The 19,499-nt window shown below is 41.7% G+C and overlaps 1 protein-coding gene across 3 annotated transcripts; it reads left to right on the forward strand.

Moving 5' to 3' along the window:
- The first annotated feature begins 173 nt into the window (after positions 1 to 173).
- Positions 174 to 19,499, forward strand: LOC120797393 (synaptopodin-2). Of its 3 annotated transcripts, none has more exons than XM_040141022.1 (5): positions 174 to 396; positions 7,968 to 8,119; positions 9,102 to 9,865; positions 11,737 to 14,753; positions 18,572 to 19,499. In XM_040141022.1, the coding sequence occupies exons 1-5, from the start codon at positions 289 to 291 to the stop codon at positions 19,169 to 19,171; spliced, it is 4,641 nt and encodes a 1,546-aa protein (XP_039996956.1). In that variant the 5' UTR covers positions 174 to 288; the 3' UTR covers positions 19,172 to 19,499. The 3 variants fall into 3 exon arrangements, with proteins under 3 accessions (XP_039996956.1, XP_039996957.1, XP_039996955.1); XM_040141023.1 differs by having other exon boundaries at positions 11,737 to 14,693; XM_040141021.1 differs by lacking the exon at positions 18,572 to 19,499 and having other exon boundaries at positions 11,737 to 18,553.

The following is a 19,499-nucleotide window of genomic DNA, read 5'->3' on the forward strand; positions in this document are numbered from 1 at the left end:
GTATTAATCGGTCGAAGTTTAGTGGGATGCTATAGCTCGGGGATATTTTGGCGGAGCGTAACGTCCACGTCCGACAGCTCTCCGGGACAAACCGGCAGTGGCGAACAGCGCCTGCAGGCGGGTCCGTGCGCCGTGACGTCTCCAAAGCGGGCTGGACTCGGGGAGAACTCGGATGATGGGGATTACGCGGCGGTGCAGTGGAGGTGGGTTTTTTTGTAAAGTGCTGCCGCTCTGGCTGTCAGATCGATGATCGCGCCGCGGAGGTTTGGCTGAGGAGCTGCGCGCAGCATGGGCACCGGGGATTATATCTGCGTAACGCTGCGTGGTGGTGCACCCTGGGGATTCAGCCTGCGAGAAGGAGAGGGGGACACCTACAGACCTTTCCTAACTTCCCAGGTATCTATCTATCTATCTATCTAGTGTTCAATTTATTAATTATATAATCAATTAAATAATATATTAAATTGTGATGAAGCAGCTTAACATCTTAGACTTTTGTGACCTACGAATCATCTGAGAATCTTGGGCTCTCCCCGCACAGATAATGGCCAAACGAAAGTTTTACTAACGTTATTGCTGGATATTGGAGCTCTTATAAATCCCCCGGTTTGGATTACAAGAGCCATTCCTATATGGCATCAGTTTTTATAGCTTTTTTTTTTTTTTTTTTTTTTTTGGCATTCGCTTGTGAAAAAACTTTTTTTTTTTTGTTCTCTTCTTAAGTTGAACAGTCCCTGGTGGGAGAAATTTTATTCAGAGCCGAGCTTGTCACGGCATTTTTGTGTGCGTTGGCTGTGTTTTGGTGCGAGATTCCTCGGGACCCTTATATGGTCAAGTCCAAGAGACAGTGTGAATCTGAGGGCAGTGTGATCTGTTATTGCTCCCAGAGATTTTTTTTGCGAGAAAGCAACGCATTATTCGGACGAGTAACCAACGTGGAGAGTGAAACGTATGTGTGTTATGTCGGAATGCCAATGCGGACGAATATAAAAACGTCCCGTGGGTTCAGCTAAAACTAAGATACCACTTTAAAATGAACATGCAGATCGGTTACGGGAGGGGAGGTTAGGCAAATTTATATTAACACTCTAGCTACATGGCATTTGTTTAAGCTGATAGTGTGGTCATAAACCTTATAGGTAAAAGCAGAGGATCTCATCTTCCCTCTGGTGATGAAGCTACGTTTGTTATGATGCATTTACAGACATGACATGACAGGAACGTGTAGAGAGCACTGATACTATTGTTCATGGTATTCGTCTTTTATTTTTTTTTACACATAATTTCCATCTTAACTCTGAATGCTTCTGCCCATCTTGTTCATAATACGAGAAATTATGTTTAACTGTTAATTATAACTTAATATGATAGGATTTAAAGCTACTTTTCGGTTGTAACTAGTTGGCTGTGATGAGTATTATCATGAACCATGACCAGATCTGGCAAGTCCTCTTCACAAAGACAGTTTATACTAAAGACAGTGTGTGTCAAAAGTGCATGTACAGTATTCCCTAATGTCATATAATATACAACACTTCATCCTCTGGACAACAGTAGCATTACATTTTACATACATACTGTCCATAATGTCACCAGTGCTGCAGAAGCTCTGGCACTGAAGTGGCACTTCAGTAATCTAGTATTAAAGTGAATAAACATCTGCAACCTCTAAACAAATCCTTTTAATTATGCTCAGATTTTAAAGTTTTGATTCTGGTTTTCATAAAATAAGTGTTGTCAGGCTCACGATCATCTTTAAAGTCATGCATTTGGTCTTAAAAGTGTCAAATATTAAAATAGAATGGTCCGTCCTGTACCTTCCTCACAATATGATGCAGAAAGACTGTTAACCAGAGTTTCAAGATGGTTTTTCTGTGATGCATATGTGCACTGAGAAAGGTAAAGCCAAGTGCCTTTATTCTGCAGAGCAGTTGAGACTCTATCTATATATGGTATGGTATAGTAATGGATGCTCACAAGTACTCAAGCTGCACAGATCCCTCATCAACTTCTCCTGCATGGAGTGAAGATGTAAATGTTTTTGTAAAGCTGCATTCCTATGACATCAAAGCTCCAGCAGAAGAAAGCACTCTGAAAGCATCAATAGATCATTTTGATGACAGACACTTAACCTGTTTTAAAAACAGAAACTGAAGTTCTGAAGTTTGTCACTGTTACTGTGATTTTTGTAGGATTGTAGATATTATTTCCACACTTCTTAGCATGAAAATCTCTTTAGATTGAATGAATGGCTACACACCAATGGAGATGTAGCCACCTCAAACAGGCTCATAAACATGTATACTGAAAGAAATCCTTTATCGTTGAGTTCTAGCATTTAGTGAGTGGCGTATATCACAGTAAAATCACAAAATTTAAAAAAAAAATCGTATGTGCCCCCCCCCACACACCAGGTCTCTGTTGAAGTTGTGTCCATAGGTCATATTAAAATACATAAACAAAAGGGCATAAAGACAAAACCACGCATGTAAGCCAAAGACAACTTCAGGAACAAATCAAATCTACATCAAATCTTCACAAACTAATTCCCCTGTACGCAAATACCCCATAAAGTCACGCACGCTGTATGGGAACATTTTTGAACATGATTTAACATAACCCTTTCAAAAGGCTTTGCCAAAAAGTGGCAGCATAAGTGGGGTTTAGTAAACAAAACAACTGTAAAAGTCCTCTGTCCCCTACCACACATGGGAGAATGCCCCATACGTCTCATGCCTGTGGAAGCTTCAGTTTTCTCTTGAAGCTTTACCGTCTAACTTAATATGTAAATTTGTTTTTTAGAGTATTCTAGCCTCAAAAGTGTTCTCAATTGTTACCTAAGAGTCTTGTGAATACACTGGATTTAAGTGTTTGCCTATTAAATTGAAGTAGCTGCATATGATGCATATGCCTCAGCCTAGGACATTTGGGGGTTTTAGTCCACCTCATCTGGAAGGCATAACTCTAAACATACCTCCAAACTCTTCTTGTGGGAAGGACGGAGAGCAAAGTCTGTTAGTTAAAAGTCGAAAAAGCTAACATACCAAGATCGTGACAAATACTCTTAAGCTAGAGGTTCTCCTGTGTCTGATAAAATGTGCCTTTTAAAGCTTCTACTGAATGTAGTGAAAACTGTGTTTTTGTTTCCTGAGAGAAAGTGATTGTTTAGTGCACTAACAGGCAGTACAGTGCAAGGGCATGGGGTATCCACTCTTAAAAGGTTCTTTCCATATAAGGGAAGCTGTATTTTTCTTCTTAGTTGGAGTCATGGCCTGAGTACAGAGTTGATGAGGTCACTTTATTTTTAAAGCTACAGAAACTGCACAATATAACATTTTAAGAGTCATAAGCTACAAGCACACCACCACACCTTTAGAAGGACAATTGGCGTCTTATCTGTGGTAACAATGTTATGCACTTCTTTGGATGTCTTAGCAAAAGTAAAAAAAGACCCTGTGGTGTAATACGGATTGGAAAGTGGTATCAGACTTTTGGAGCCCCGTGCATGTGATTGATACTAAACAGATATTCGGACAGATATAGAAAAATTGCTTAAATCGTCCCAACCTGAACAGGAGACATTTTGGCCGTCTAATTACTAAAGTATGTCATCTTGGTATGTGGAATGTCAACATGCATCAGATCAGTTATGGAACACCGAAGGGCAAAGCAAGTGTAATCTCAACGCAAGTCCGCAGAGCTTCTAACTTTAGGGGCTAGCTGGAGTCTGCACACTGAAATTAATTACAGCTAAAATGAACTAATCCATATGATATCTAAATTCCATTAAATTACAATGATCAGCCACATCCTTAAAACCTTTTACCGTTATATGGTATATATATATATATATATATATATACACACACACCATATATACCATTCCACCATTAAAACCAGTAACTGGTTTTAATGTTGTGGCTGACCATAGCTTGAATTAGAAGACCTCTTTGCCTGGCTTACTGTTATTTCTGTAAGTCTTGCCCTTTACAGAGCAAAGAGGGCCATTGTTGCTGTTGTCTCAGCCCTAATAGTGCACCATAGGAACCTTATTAAGCTGCCAAGCAATCAGCAAAATGCCATCGCCTCATTCATTCAGTCCTGGTTTCCCAGAGTGAACACAGCTCTCCACAGTTCCTTCCATTACTGGAGTTTTGGCATTGTGTTTTTCAGCCAAACATCTACATCCCGGTCCTGGGAGGGAGCTGTGATCTCACATGATGACTAGTGCTAGTTTTCCACCTTTTACATTTTACATCATCTAAAGAAATTAAGGCCAGTGCTCCAACAACTTTATATTTTGATGATATAGTAGTGAGTTGCAGAGTTCATGGCTGTAAAAGCTCTTTGCCATTGCCAAACAAAAGTGAGGCCAAGTTAGACTTTAAGGTGACTCACCAGATAATAAAAAAAATGAACCATTTCCACTGATCGTGTTGTAAAATTGTTTTGTTTTTTTTAAATTTTTCTTAAGCATTTAAATTCTCGTCCAGTGAGGTGCATCATATATTTAACGTTTAAACGTGTATGAGTCATGCTTCTCCCCCTTACCTGCAGTCACAGGTGACGGTTATAGTGACATTATGATTTCTATATAATGTAGTATACTACATGTATGGTATTGTCACTGATCCCTACTATTGATGGAACTAGGTCGATGGTCTGTGGAAACCACTTGTCCCCAAATGTATTTTTTGAGGAGAGGACTCTTCACAAACTTTTAAAGGAACACTTTATCCTTCCGTTTATCTTAAAAATTCAACATTGCCCAATTTAGAGAGAAATGGTTTTCTTTGGACAGCAACTTAAACGTAGCTGTATTCACATGTAGTTTATTTCTCTGTTAAGTTTGTCAAAGTAAACATCTGTGCTGCCAGTCATTTCTTATCAAAGTAGCTCAATATCAATACTATCAACATATTATGCATGTGGGCTCATTTCCAAAATAAATCTATGTTAGAAAACCAAAATTAAGAAGGATTTGGTTAAAGCTTCTTTTTTTTTTCAACTCAAATTAAGTAAAAATAAATAAAAAATTGGAGCCCTTGAATAAACACTCTATTACAATATAATTTCATTAAAATACAGTACAATATGTTTTCAGTAAGTTTCTGGCCTCCCGATGGAGAATATCTTGCTATAAGACCAAAAAAGAACAAATGAGAGAATGAAGACATTAACTGTAACTAGCCGCCCCACATGGTGTAATTGCTACAGGTAAAGCAGCTGGAAAATATTTGCCTCAAATGTGAAAACATAATTGCTTAAAGCTGTGAAGGACAGGAACCGCCGGGAGCCACACGCACGCATTGTGCAGCCCCGTATTTCCTGTGATTTTCCGTTGTGTTTAAGCCTATTAAATAGATAATTTGAAAATGAGCACCCCAGGATAACACAAGCATCATCAGGGCAATGTTTTTTGTTTTTTTTTTGGAAAGCACTTTAACTGAAAAAAGGTTCCAACACTGTTTAGGCCGTTTCTCGTCCGACAACTACAGCAGCACTTATTTGTTATTCTTTCCAGCCCAATTACTGCAAACTGGGTTTTGCCTTACAAGCAGTTTATGACCAAAAGGACTGAGACACTAGGAGGTATTCGCCTCCTTTGAACGTTGCATGACTGTTTGTGTGTCTTTGTGTGAAGAGGACAAGTTTTTTCCCCTCCTTTTTTGGAGCAGGAGTGGTTGCCTGTGGCCCTCCAGACAAACCGTCGTTCCTGTAGTGAGGTGTGAGTCCCCATAAACAGCCCCACGGGCTGCTTTGTAGGGCCTGTTTGCACACCGTTAACTCTTAAAAACTCAGGGATGGAGTCAAAGGGGGTTTTACCATAAAATCAATGTATACCTTTGGACACAAACTGCAGTTTTTACCCATGCATAATTCTTACTCCCATGCATGGATTCCCCTGTCCCTCCTTCAGCAGTAAAACAGATGTGTGTGCATCGCCATCTAGTGATATGATTGTTTTACTGCACATTTCTAGAGTTGGATGCATGTCCATGCGGGGACAGCAATCAGTATTTGTGTCAAATTCCAAAATGTAAAGAATCTTTATAATAAAGTCTTCATTGTGTTGTTCTATTATGCCATTATTTATTAAGATTCCTTTACAGCAGAACACTAACAACTTGATTTTTGATCTTTAAAATATAGCTATTCCATTTGGTCATTTCCATCAGCAAACTAGTAGAGAACACTTAGACTTCGTGTGTTCATAAAAAAAAAAATAGAGAGCTGGATAACCATGGTTGTTTTTAAATTGCCTGAGCTGTGAGCTGTTCCACAATTTGCATGGCTCCTGCTTGCCAGGTCTATCTGGGTACCTCTAATATGAGAAACCAGGGAGACTGTTTTGGTTTAGTAATGGTGTGATTCAACAGTTTCCTCGCAGTGCAGAGTGCTGCCACGGTAGCAAGGCGACATTAGCACGATCGACGGCAGAGCAGCACGGTCATTTACTCATTGCTCAGTGTATAGACTCTGTAAATGTGCGAATGAATCCTTTAGGGGAAATAGCCGGGACCTGGATTAAGACACGTGACTTCATTGTGGTGAATGAACTGAGTGGTGAATTTGTGGATTAAATCTCCCCATATTTTCAGAGGATTTTTTTTTTACGGCATTTTGTCTTTATTTGACAGTTGACAGACAAGAAACATGGGGGAGAGAGAGAAGTGTGACAAGAATTAAAATGGAGATGTCGGGAAGCACATGTTAAAATACCCACTAGTATTGGTACATTATGAAGTGGTTGCCAATTTCAAGAAATCAGCAAAGCATTCCAGACCATTCCAGTCTTTGCAAAATATCTTAACATATTTTCCTGAGAGCATATCATCTAATTATATGGAACCGAGGCAATCATTTATCCCCGTGCCTGTGTAAGTGGCCTTTTGTGCTAAATTTATGAGGTATTTCACCTATTAAATCGTCTTATTAATGAACCACTTTCTATGCCTCAGGAATAGAAACTACAAGAGAACAAATCCATCAGTCATTAGTTTAACTGTGTAAAGAGGTGCCCTTTAAATGGATCTGACCAGCGCTGGCCTACAGCTATAATAGGCAACTGCATGGTTCAAATATAAGGTCGAATTGCCACGTATATTATTGTTCATCTAGCCTAGGCTATCCATGTCAGTGACAGTAATTGTACATTGTAGTGTGAATTGTGCAAACTGACGCTTGACTCTACTGTGACTTGTTGATCATATGATTTTAGAGTTAATTTCCAAATCTTCTGAATTTATTTGGATAAAAGGCAACCACCTCATCTCCTATGTTCATAATTTAATATCTCTAAAATAATAATCCAGTCCAAAAACACGTTTTCATATGATTCACTAAGGATGTACGTCACGTAGGCCGGCACAGGGAACTGTTGGCCTCCGCACACATTATCATCAATGTCTGGTTTGAACTTAATACACGTCACACATTGTTCATTTAGCATTCCTAGGAAGCCTTGTTTTATCTTTCAACATTGCCCTGAGCTTAGTGCGAAACATAAGCCACTGTTTATGTTTTATGTATAATGCATCTTTACTCCTTTGCATAACCCAAAAATACTGATAAAATACTATTTTCCTCTTGCTTTCCCAGATCAAAATTGATTTGCATTGCTGACCTGGAGGGAAGGTTTCTGTATTAGGACCTGAGTACTAACTGACAACATTTCCAAGAATATTTTTTCAATAAATTCCTGTAAAGCGCAGCACTGTCATAGCTGGGCTGTGTGTGGAGGTCAGACAATTCTCACACTGTGCAACTGTTCAAGATCTTTATCTTTAGAGGGTGTATATTTTCATTTTGGGGTCACTACCTGCTATGGACACTATTAAATAATGCCTCTCCTCTGATGCTGTTTGTGAAGAGTTGGTGTATGGTGGTAACTGACACTGAACCAGTATGTGATTTTTTTTTTCTAGCAGTTTTCTGTCCACCTACTATGACACTGTCATCCACAGGTAGAAGAAGGTGGCCGTGCCTTCCGGGCGGGAGTGCGGGAAGGTGATGAGGTGGTGTCACTCAACGGAGAGCCATGTGCGGATCTAACCCTTTTACGAGCCTTCGCCCTCATCGACACATCGATCGACTGCCTGCAGCTGCTGCTCAAAAGGTACTGCCACATACGACCCATTAAATTAACGATAGCAAAGTGGTACATAAAAGAAAATCTATGAATTGCAGAAAAAAACAACACAAACACAACATCACGTTTGAAAATGTTTGTACGTTCAGTAACACTACTATATCCGTGTATGACAACTGAGCCATGTAATAGGTCCTTGGTGTTCACAACAGCATTATAACACCACTGTATTAGCATTTAGATAGCGTGTTGTTTTGTTTTATGACCTGCACCCTTTTGCATAGTTCAGTGAGCCACTGACTGACTGTACATATATGTGTATATAGAGTGTCTGTGTGTGTATTGGTGACTTAATGTGTGTCGGCCGTGCTAACCTTTCAACTGGCTTGGCCAATGTGCTACAGATTTGTTTGTCTGATTTACATGCTGCTGCTCAGCCATTACTCAGTGGGCACTGCCAGTGTGTTTATCAGGGGGACATTTCCTCAAATGTTGCTGCACATGCCTTAAATATTAGAGGGATATAGAGTTGTTTTGAAGTCACATTAAAGATGAACCTAGTACATGAAACCTAACAGGACTATAAGCACCGCACAGGATTTGTATTAAAGCCGTTTCATTTAAATTGCTGCTTGAAGATTACTTTATTACCTTGACAACTTCAGCAGTGGAAGACAGGCTTTACTTTCTTAACAACCAAATGGCTCCAATCCCCAGTGATGAAGTATTGCTTATTTAAATTGTATTGGTAATTTAAAGGTCAAAAAAGAGATTTGTATGCACATCACCAAGGTCTTATATGGAGGGAAAAAATAGATATAAATATATTTTATTTATATAAAGTCAGATGGTCACAGGTCGCAAACAATTTCACCAATACCCTGTTTAAGGAACAAATTAAATAAGAAATGGCATTATCTCCTATAAGTTTTAATGATCAACATTAGTTACTGAACTAAGAAAAGTTGCCCCAATTACTCATTGCTGTTATCCCCCTCTTCTCTGACAGATACTGCTCCATTCCCCCTGGAGACTATGAATCAGAAGAGACATACTATGGTGAGAGGGACTCTTCTGGTAATGCTTTAGAGAGCACCACCCTCCACATCTTCTCCCCAAAGCACAGGTCCCAAAGCCCAAGGAAACTCTACATATCTGAGTCCCAGGGTGAGTTGGAAAGCAACACAAAGTTTTCCAAGGGACCCCAACTGCTTTGCACCCAGCTACATGCTCCGTCATCTGATGATCAGAGAGGCCCAGAGCCTGTTTTTCAGGAAAAAGAAGTTCGGCGATACTTCTCTCCTGGGGACATGGTCAAGCTCCAGGTGTCCCTGTCCGAGCAAACCTTGGACGACGTAGGCTGCACCTCTCTTGGCAGTGCTCGTGGGATAGAGGGAGAACTCTCAAACAAAGAGACTATCCATACCACCACCATATCACACTGTGTACCATGCTCTGTCAGAGAGCCGCTCGGCCAGCATGGGGTGGTGCTCAGTTCCCCTTCAATGCTGGGTCAGGTGGAGGTCATTTTGCAGCAGCCATCAGCATCAGGAGCAGGGAGGGGCATCCTGAGTGTGGGTGGCCACAGGGTCAGTGGAAGCGTTGAATCCCAAAGTGAAGGAGAAGAAGGAGGAGTGCACTGTGAGGGAGTTCCTGGGTCTTTTACGGTCTCATTCGGAGTTCCCTCAGAAGAGGTGACACCAGCAGAAGAGAAGGACTCTGATTCTGAGGGGGATCAAGATAAACCTAACAAGCATCAGGCAAAGCACGCCAGTAAGTACCTGTGGACCATTTCCATTTGTATCATGTACCGCATCTTGTTGTGCGTTCTTTTTCTCTATGCCTTTGAGCTTGTGGGTAATAAGGATCTATTCTTTAAGGAAGAATCTGCAAGGTAAGAGGTCACTAAATTGCATTTGTTAAAACATGTGTGCATTCCAAAGCCTGATGGTCTAGTTAATGTACTCCTCAAAATAGGAAGTGTCTCGCTGCAGTTGGAAGAGGGTGCTCATTCCTTTGAATGGAAGCAGATACATCCGGGGTTCGAACCTGAATTATAACAGAATCAAATGGGTAATGGGGGGGCAGAGTTCAGATAGGATGGTGACAGTCAAGAGAAGTTAAATATAAAGAATCTAAAGGGAAGGAGATAAAGGGGCATTGCATTGATTTTATGTTAGAAGATGCTACACTTTCTAAAACATCTTAAATCATCCATTTGAAGAGGCTTGATGATGAATATGGATACTGACGCATTCCTCTGAGCTGCGTAGAAGACATAAATATAACACCGGCACGCTGATGATGCCTGCAGAAGTGGCGCTTTGATAGACACCAGCATGTGCTCCCCTTGCCTGTTACCTGATCCTTTCAAACTGAGTGCTTTAACTGAGCTAAAAAAGTGAGTCTGTTGCTCACTCCCGCTGCCTCCTCCACCTTCAGGTTAGTCTTGCAGGAATATAAAAAATAAGGCTACTTGTTATTTTATTACAGTGTTGCATTGCTGAATGGTTTGAGAGAGTGTTTGTAGCATGATGTTTGTTATCTAATTTGCCTAAGTATCAGCAAATGTGATAGATTTAAGAAGAACAGAAGGTTTTAAGTGGACAGTTTGTGTACTCACAGATAAGGACTGATAGAGACGCTCTGGTCCTGGTGAATTTATTGCATGCAGATTATCTTTAATCTCTCTCAGCTCCTATTCCTGGCTACTTTATGGGGATTAACAACTGATTTACTATAGTGCGTTGTCTGTGAACAAGTGAGGATATTAGACATTGGTCAGAGAATTTCATATCTGCTTTATGGGTTGATGATTTATGTTCAACTGAATGAGCAAATTTAAAGTAATACAACCACAAATGAGGAAAGTACATAGCTATAAGTGGATATAATATGTGTAGACTAAGAATATATGGAGTGTATTATTTCTCATGTGGAGAAATCAGTTAATAGCTTAGTTTTTATTTGTTGTTGTGTTCAGATCAGTTCAACTACAGAAAATATAGCATTAATCATTTATTAGTCTGTTGTCATTCCTCCTTCTGCTTTTACTGTACACATCAGATGTGTTTTTAAAACTTGTTTTTTACGGAAGGTTGATATCAGTGTAATGTTAAACACTTAAATTAATTGCTTTGTTTCTTGGTTAACTTTGTTTTCCGAAACTTAACTTTTTTCACTTGTCACTGTGTTTTTTTTGCAAGCGCTATTTTGCTGAAGCAAATGCCATTTATATTATAAAATATAATTTTATTTTCCAACTGATATTTGGAATGGGTATATTATAGAAATACCTTACATGTTCATAATTTAAAGTAATTAAGGCAACTCCAATTACGTTATCGGTGTAAATACAGTGTGCCTTGACTTAAGTCAGTGTTCAAAGGACTGAAAAGTACAAAAAAATTGTTACTAATGGAATGATATAAAAGCAAGTTTCAAGCTAGTTTTTGTCCAAAAGATCCAAACTCCAAACAGATTAAATGTTTAACAATGTTTTTGTGGTGGTCTAAACTTCACTGTAAATTATTAATACCTATAATTTGAGATGAAATCCTTCCAAGTAAAGCATTTGTTTTCATTCCCCTGTCTAGGACCCTTGTTTCTAAACACTGAATTCTCTCTTTTCCTTCTCTATACAGGACTCAGGCGTAGCGAGAGTCTGTCTGAGAAGCAGGTAAAGGAGGCCAAGTCCAAATGTAAACGTATTGCTCTCCTCCTTACGGCTGCTCCGCCCAACCCCAACAACAAGGGGGTGTTGATGTTCAAGAAACATCGGCAGAGGGCCAAGAAATACACACTTGTGAGCTACGGCACAGGAGAAGACGAACCACAGTACAGCAACGAAGAGGACGAGGAAAACGAAGACGACAAACAAGAAACCCACACTGTTGAATTAACACTTGTGGCTCCTGACGATTCTGAAATAGATAAGCATTTCCTCACCAATGCCCAGAGTAGAAAAGGTGTGCTGACTATCAACTGGGACAAGGGTCTCCTTGAGATTGAAAGGAACCTGAACAACCAAGCAGAGATGGAATGTTTGCCTGAAACTAAGGGCAAGGGTGCCGCAATGTTTGCCCAACGCCGTCAGAGGATGGATGAGATTTCTGCCGAACATGAGGAGCTTAGGCGCCATGGGATTCCTGTGGAAGGATTGCAGGAGAACGAAAAGAAGACAGTGGAGCACTCCTACATGCAGTCAACAACAGAGGGCCATGCTTACATGGATGTAAATGTACACCAGCAAAGCCAACACCAACAACAGTACCAGCACTACCAAGAACAACAGTACTATGAGCAGCAGCAGAACTACCAGCAGCAACAGCAGAACTACCAGCAGCAACAAGAGAACTACCAACAGCAACAGCAGAACTACCAACAGCAGCAACAATACCAACAACAGTATCAGCAACAACAGTATGAACAGCAGCATTATCAACAACAGCAACCGTATCAGCAGCAGCAAGAATATCATCAAGAACAACAGCAACTGCAGCATTATCCTGCAAACGTCAATGGCACAGTCCAACATCAAACCAATGAAATGCAAACTTCTTCCAGCAATCGCACTGCAAAGCCTTTCTCAGTAGAAAACATGGCGGCTACCCCTTATTCTCCTGCAATGAGTGGGACCAATCAAGATTCTGTGGGCCAAGGAGAGCAGATAGCTTCCCGTGATGAGCGCATTTCTACCCCTGCAATTAGGACTGGCCTTTTGTTGGATGCAAAGAGAAGAAATACTGGCAAGCCTATGTTCACATTTAAGGAGGCACCAAAAGTATCGCCTAATCCAGCATTATTGAACCTCCTCAACAGGAGTGATAAGAAGTTGGGTTTTGAGTCAGGACCGGAGGAAGACTACCTTAGCCTTGGGGCTGAGGCTTGTAATTTCCTCCAGTCTCCACGAGTTAAACATAAGACTCCTCCACCAGTGGCTCCAAAGCCTGTGATCAACCCAAACTCTCCTCCTTGGTCCCCACAGATAGAAGTAACCAACCAGGACATGGCTCAGCATGCTGAAAATAGTGTATCCACACCTGCTTTAGCCCCCACCGCAGACACTACCCCTGCTCCAGAACTAGAGCCAACCCCTGCACCTGCTCCGGAGCCCTCTCCCCCTCCTGCCCCCCAAGAGGCTCCTGCCAGCACTACCACAGAGGAGCAACACACATGGACTCAACCAGAGCCTGAATCGCAACAACAGCCTCTGCAAGTGACAGCTCAGGAGGACAATGGCCATACAAATTCTACCTTGCAGCCTGATCCTGCTCCTGTGACTACCTGGGCTGCAGTACAATCACAATCACAGCCATCTACCAATTCCTGGCATCCAGCTCAAGTGCAACAACCCAAGGAACCGTCTCCAAGTCAGTCTCCTCCACAACTACCTTGGGTGACACATCAAACTAATCAGACCCAAGTACAGCCTGAAACCCCCACAAATACTTGGACCCCTCAAATTCAGCCATCCTGGAGTCAGCCTCAAGAGCAAGAACAAGCCCAGACACATGTTCAACCATCCTGTGCCCAGCTTCAAGAGCAATCACAGTCTCAGCCACAGGCTCAGCCACCCTGGACACATTCTCATGAGCAGCCACACCTACAGCAAATGCAACCAACGTGGGGTCAGCCTCAAGAGCCAATGCAACAGCAGGCCCAGGCACCATGGGCACAGCCATCACAAACCGATACTCAGCAACAACCACCATGGGTGCAACAACCACAGCAAAAATCCCAAGCACAACCTCCCTGGGTTCAACAGGTTCAGCCGGAATCCCAGCCTCAGCCACCATGGGTTCAGAAACCACAGCATCAGGCTCCACAACAAGCATGGTCACAGGCCCAAGCACCCTGTCAACCTCAACCACCTTGGATCTCAGCTCAGCCTCAACAGCAACAGCAACCTTCAATTAATGCATGGCCTCCATCACAAGCTCAAACCCAAGCTCAGCCGTTCTGGATGCAAGCAGGCCAAGCACAACCTCAAGCACAGGCTCAAGCCAGTTTGAATCCATGGGCACCAGTGCCTGCCCAGGCTCAGCCCCAACCATCATGGGCCCAGCACCCTCAAGAACATGGTCAACATGCCCTGAATTCTTGGGCCCATGAGCAAAATCAGGCCCAACATCAGCCACCTTGGGCTCAAGCAGTTCCACCCCAGTCCACACCGCAACCAAACTGGCAACCATCTACTTCAAAGACTCCATCACAGCCACCAATGAATACAGCCTGGCCTCCAGCTCAGACAGAGCCTCAGACACCTGTGAATGCTTGGGCACCAGAGTCACAGCAAACACCTTTGAATGTTTCCACATCAATGGTTAACACCCATCCTTCTCCAAAACCTTGGCATCCACCACAAAATGCCCCACAAAGCCACACCCCATCACCTCCGCCACAGCGAATGCACTCTTTTACCATTGGTCAAAGAGCTTCATCGCCCATCAACCCAATGGCCACTGTCTTAAACCCATCATCACCAGGTTCAGCTTTTGAGATGCCAGCTGTCAGAGGGAAAGGAGCTGATATGTTTGCCAAGAGGCAGTCTCGTATGGAGAAGTTTGTTGTGGACTCTGAGACTGTGCAAGCAAACAAGGCAAGCCGGTCTACATCTCCAGCTGCTTCCTTACCAAATGAGTGGAAATATACTCCCAATGTACGTGCTCCACCTCCACTGGCATATAATCCTATTCAGTCCCCTTCTTATCCCCCAGCAGCAACAAAGCAACCCTCTCAAAGTAGTCCCTCATCCAAAACCAAGAAAAAAGGCAAAGAGAAACAAACTCCTGCCCCTAAACCCCTCAGCGCTATAGATGTGATGAAGCATCAACCCTATCAACTCAATTCCTCACTCTTTACCTTTGGCCCAGCAGCAGAGGCTCCCAAGACCCCTGCCCCTAAACCCGACTGTTCACCTCCTAACCCACCAGTTGAAAACCAACCAATTAAATATGAGCAAATGGCTCCCATCCAGCCAGCTGGACCATTTAATGCTCCATACCCCCAGCAGGCTTATGGGATGTCCATGCAACCTATGATGCATGATGGTCACTACCAGCAAACCCCAGCTAATGTTTATGCTCCCCCCAATACTTATCAGCAACCTCCTGCTGGTCCATACCAGCAAGCATATAACCAACAGTATCAACAACCTGTCCCACCTGCTTATCATCCCCAAGCTCCTCAGTCTCCAAATCCCCCCCCACCACCACAGGTTCCTTACCAACCAGCCAGCAGCCCTCCCTACCTAGCAGCTCCCTCAGTACCTTACCAGCCACAGCCTCTCAGTAGCTATGCTGTTCCTAGTTTCCCTGTGGCTGCGAAGCCTGAATCTGCATCAGGTGGCAACGTTGTAGCTTCTCCTAAGCCTAAATTTACAGCTAAAAAGAGCTCAGCTCAGGTGTGGAAGCCCACAGCGGTTGATAAAGAGTGATTCTGGTAGAATCATGCCATGATTGGTGTTGGCTTGAATCACAGGCTTAGTGGTCTTGCAGTCCACTGCCAAGTGGAATATTTTGAGCACATAAAATTGCTTTTGTAATCATTCTCTTCACCTCCACCTGTTCTTGTTATTGTCATAAGAGAGAGCTTGAAGTTTTTCAAGGTTTAGATAGTTTATGGCATCACAAACAAAGAACGGGATATAAGTATATCTTATCAGACAAAAAGGAAAAGCATTTTTATATAAAATGATGCATATGGATATTTTATTATGAATGGATTTATACAGCATAAATTCACTATGGAAAATCACTATAAATTAAATTAATTTTATGTAAAATAATTTAAAGTAGCGGCAGTATAAGAACGTAGTGGAGCATGGTTCTCAGTGTGAACTGAAAGAGAAAAAAGAAATCAGAAGTGAATGGTGAGTGAGAACAGGAAGTTGATTTTTGAAAGGAATAAAGTGCTAAATGTGCCTAATTTGATAAACAAACAAAAAACAACAAAAATACAATAAATAAATAAAATTAAAATTAAAATAAAGTAGTGATGGAGAAGGGTGGGGGATGTAGAGTGTAATGATACCAAGCAGAAGGCTAAATTTGCAGTGTCAATGATGTCAGTGCAAAGTACAGAGATTATGTAACGGCTCTGTGTAGTTTCAAGTAAAGGCCAGAGAATACAGCAGTACAAAAAGTTCTTACAAAAAGTGACAACTAACACTGGCTGGGTTATAATTCAAATGCTTGATTAGTAAACATTTTTCTTCAGTGCTTATCCCGAGTGTCTTTTCCATAGCACCTACTTAAGTGGGTTAGTTTTATTTTAAGCTTTTGCCAGCTGTTGCATCATGTTAGGTACTATATTTAAACTGCCTCATGAGAGGGAGAGGTGAGGTCAAGAGATAGTAGGCTTACATTTCAACTTAAGCCTTGAGTGAAAGCTACTATCTCTCAGAGCCCTATAGTATTTTTTCTGATAAAAGGAAAATGTTGTGTAATGTAGTATTGCCCACTCTCCTAGCCTCACTCTGTCATGCATCTTCTCCTGCTTTTGTTTTATATGAATAGTTGATAAATAATATATGAAAGGAGGATTGTTGAAAGGATAACCAGCCCAATAATATTCACAAATATATTTTTGGTACAGGGCTGCTTTTGTTCTTTGTGTTCTTTTCTTTTTCCTTTTCCTCTGTGTGTTTCTCTTCATAGTGCACTTTCTGTATGATTCACTGCAGTGCCATTAAAATGTCTTTTATCCTTGTTTGGCTTTCTTTTCTTTTGTCCTTTGAGCATGCTTTTTGTTTTTCTTCAGTTTCTACTCTATTTTCTTTTCATCTTGCTGAATCTCACCACTTCTCCACCTGTACTATACATACTGACAAAGGTATTCTATATTTGCTCCGACAAAAATATGGGTTGAATTTCAGTTGCAAACCATTTAGTTTCTACTAAAGTACCATTACATTAGACTAACACTTACACCCACTATTTTTTCAAATGAATCAGTTTAACAGTAAAATGGAATACAGATTATTCTTTATAAAGAGCTTGTTAACATTAGCCAGAAACTCCTCATTACCAGAATCACCTACTTGTTCAGCAATTAGGGTGAAAGCTTGAGAGGCACATTCCTGAAGAATGACTACGTGATAATGCATTTATGAAGGGTATTATTAAACTGGGGATTTCACTGAATACAGAAGACCTAACTGGATAATTCTGGAGGTCAGAGGAGTGGGATCCTGCTAAAATGTATATCCATGTTGTGTCATGCATTTTCAGAAAGGGCAGTTATTTGTCGAGTGGGATATTTCATAACAAATGCCGTGTTATGTTGGCAGGTTTCTACAGCTAGACCTAGAGGAAATTGATTCTGCTCACGGGGGTAGAGTTGACCCCCGCTGCCTTGTTACATGTATAGCCGTGCATCTTTCTCTCAAAAATTATATTGAGATGTTAATGGTTTAAATGTATCTACGAAGCTTTTGTAACCAATACTGCACATTATCTATGTTTTAGTCAGGAAGAGGCAGTACAGATGTTCTACATATAGAAACGATTAAGATGCTAGCTGAATTCAACCTTCTGCCCTCAAATGTACTTTACACATGAACAGGGTGAAGCAAATATATAGTAGAATGAAACTATGACCTCAGATTGTCCACTAATCTACTCATCCATTCCTGTGTCTGCCCTAATCCAGGATAACACCACCACAGACATTTTAGGAACACTAGATACCTGAGTCAGCTGAGAATTTATTACCCACTACTCATTCAGCTACATTTCTCTTTTTTTTATGACTGCACTCTCTTCTATTCTGTTCTTTCATTTTTGTCATCTCCTGCCATCTCCCCATCTTACACATCTTTCACCAGATGATGGCAGCACTGCCTTTTCTGCACCTCCGTCATATCCAACAGAACGTATTATCAGTGGCAATGAGCAGTGCAGAGGTGCTTTTTCGCCCCACACAACCTCTGGCAGTCTAGGTATCCTGGTGGAAATTTTACTATGACACATTTAACAGTTTCACCATGTCACTGTTACACTTTCAAAGTGTTGCTGTCTAGCAAATCAGATGCAATGAAGAAAAGCTGGATGAGGCTTACTTTGGTAAGCCCATGCACTCTCATAAGCCAGTTGTTCTGAGAAATAGTCCACTCTGTTTGGACAAATGCTAAAGCACTGGGTTGAAGATGCTTACTGTGGAATGGGCGATTAAGTCCACAATAGGTTTAATAATAATAAGTTTCATAGAGCTTTTAGCAGCATGAACAGTTAGTCTGTTTTGCTTGCTATTTCAGTTCCTAACAGTTATATACATATTTATATATAAAGAATTAATCAGTACTTTCAACCATGAAATACATTATTAGAATATTATAGCGCTTAAAAGAAATGTGTTGAAAAAGGGCTATTCTACTTTCCATCATTTTCAAAGCTGATTTGAATTGGCTGGACGGCCAGTGAGCCAAACAAAACTGAACCCTTACTAATATAAGCACGTGTACATCTTTCTTTACAGGCACTTGGCAGGAGCTACTCCCTTTCCCCACCAGCCAGAGTACCATCCAAAGGCCTGAAGTCAGCTTCGCCTTCGTCTTCCCCCAAGCCTCTGACTCGGGCCTCCACAACTCCCCCAGCGAGGCAGACATCCCTGCTGGAGAAGGGCCACAAACCCCTCTCGCCCTGGGAGGCCGCCTCCCGGCATCCCCTGGGCCTGGTGGATGAAGCCTTTGCTTTCCAGAACCTCCACCAGACCCTCGCCTCAAACATCCGCTTGGCAGCCCAGCGCAAACTGCTGCCCGAGCCGCCGGCAGAGTGGAAGGCCAGGGTGTCTTACCAAACCCCACAGAAAACCGGCAGCCAGACATGGAGCCAGAGCCAAAGCCGCAGTCAGAGTCGAGCTCCCCTGCCATCGTGTGTGTCCCCAACAAAGGGTGCTTTCTCCACTCCCACCGGTCATGCTGGTTACAGGTCCCTGCCCAGACAGTGGCAGCCTCAGAGGTCTGTAACAGAGGCAAACGTGGGGCCCTCAGTCACTTCTTCTGAGTCTAAGAGGCCCTTGGAAAAGCAGACTTACAAGACTGTGTACACCAGCAACAAGTGGAGTTGGAGACGGTAGGATACAACTCAGCCTTTGGGACCACAAAACATTCAAGTAAAGTTAGAGCATTTTCTTTTTAAATTCATCAATATCTAAACAAACCATATTGTAAGTGAGTAGTGAGCTAATATATAATGAAATGGACATTTAGAAAGCTTGTTCTCCTGGTTTTGATAATACTTAATTAAAAAAATGCTTTCTACTTCTTTCTATCAAATCTATAGTATAAAAGGATTTGGACTAAATATTTGCATGCCATAATCAAATGTGAAAAGAGATGATTAAGAATGAATGGAGACTTGAAAAAAATGATTTCAGTTACATTTAAGTGACGGCTATCTAGTTC

Source organism: Xiphias gladius, chromosome 12 (genome assembly GCF_016859285.1).
Source record: "Xiphias gladius isolate SHS-SW01 ecotype Sanya breed wild chromosome 12, ASM1685928v1, whole genome shotgun sequence".
Classification (NCBI taxonomy): domain Eukaryota; kingdom Metazoa; phylum Chordata; class Actinopteri; order Istiophoriformes; family Xiphiidae; genus Xiphias; species Xiphias gladius.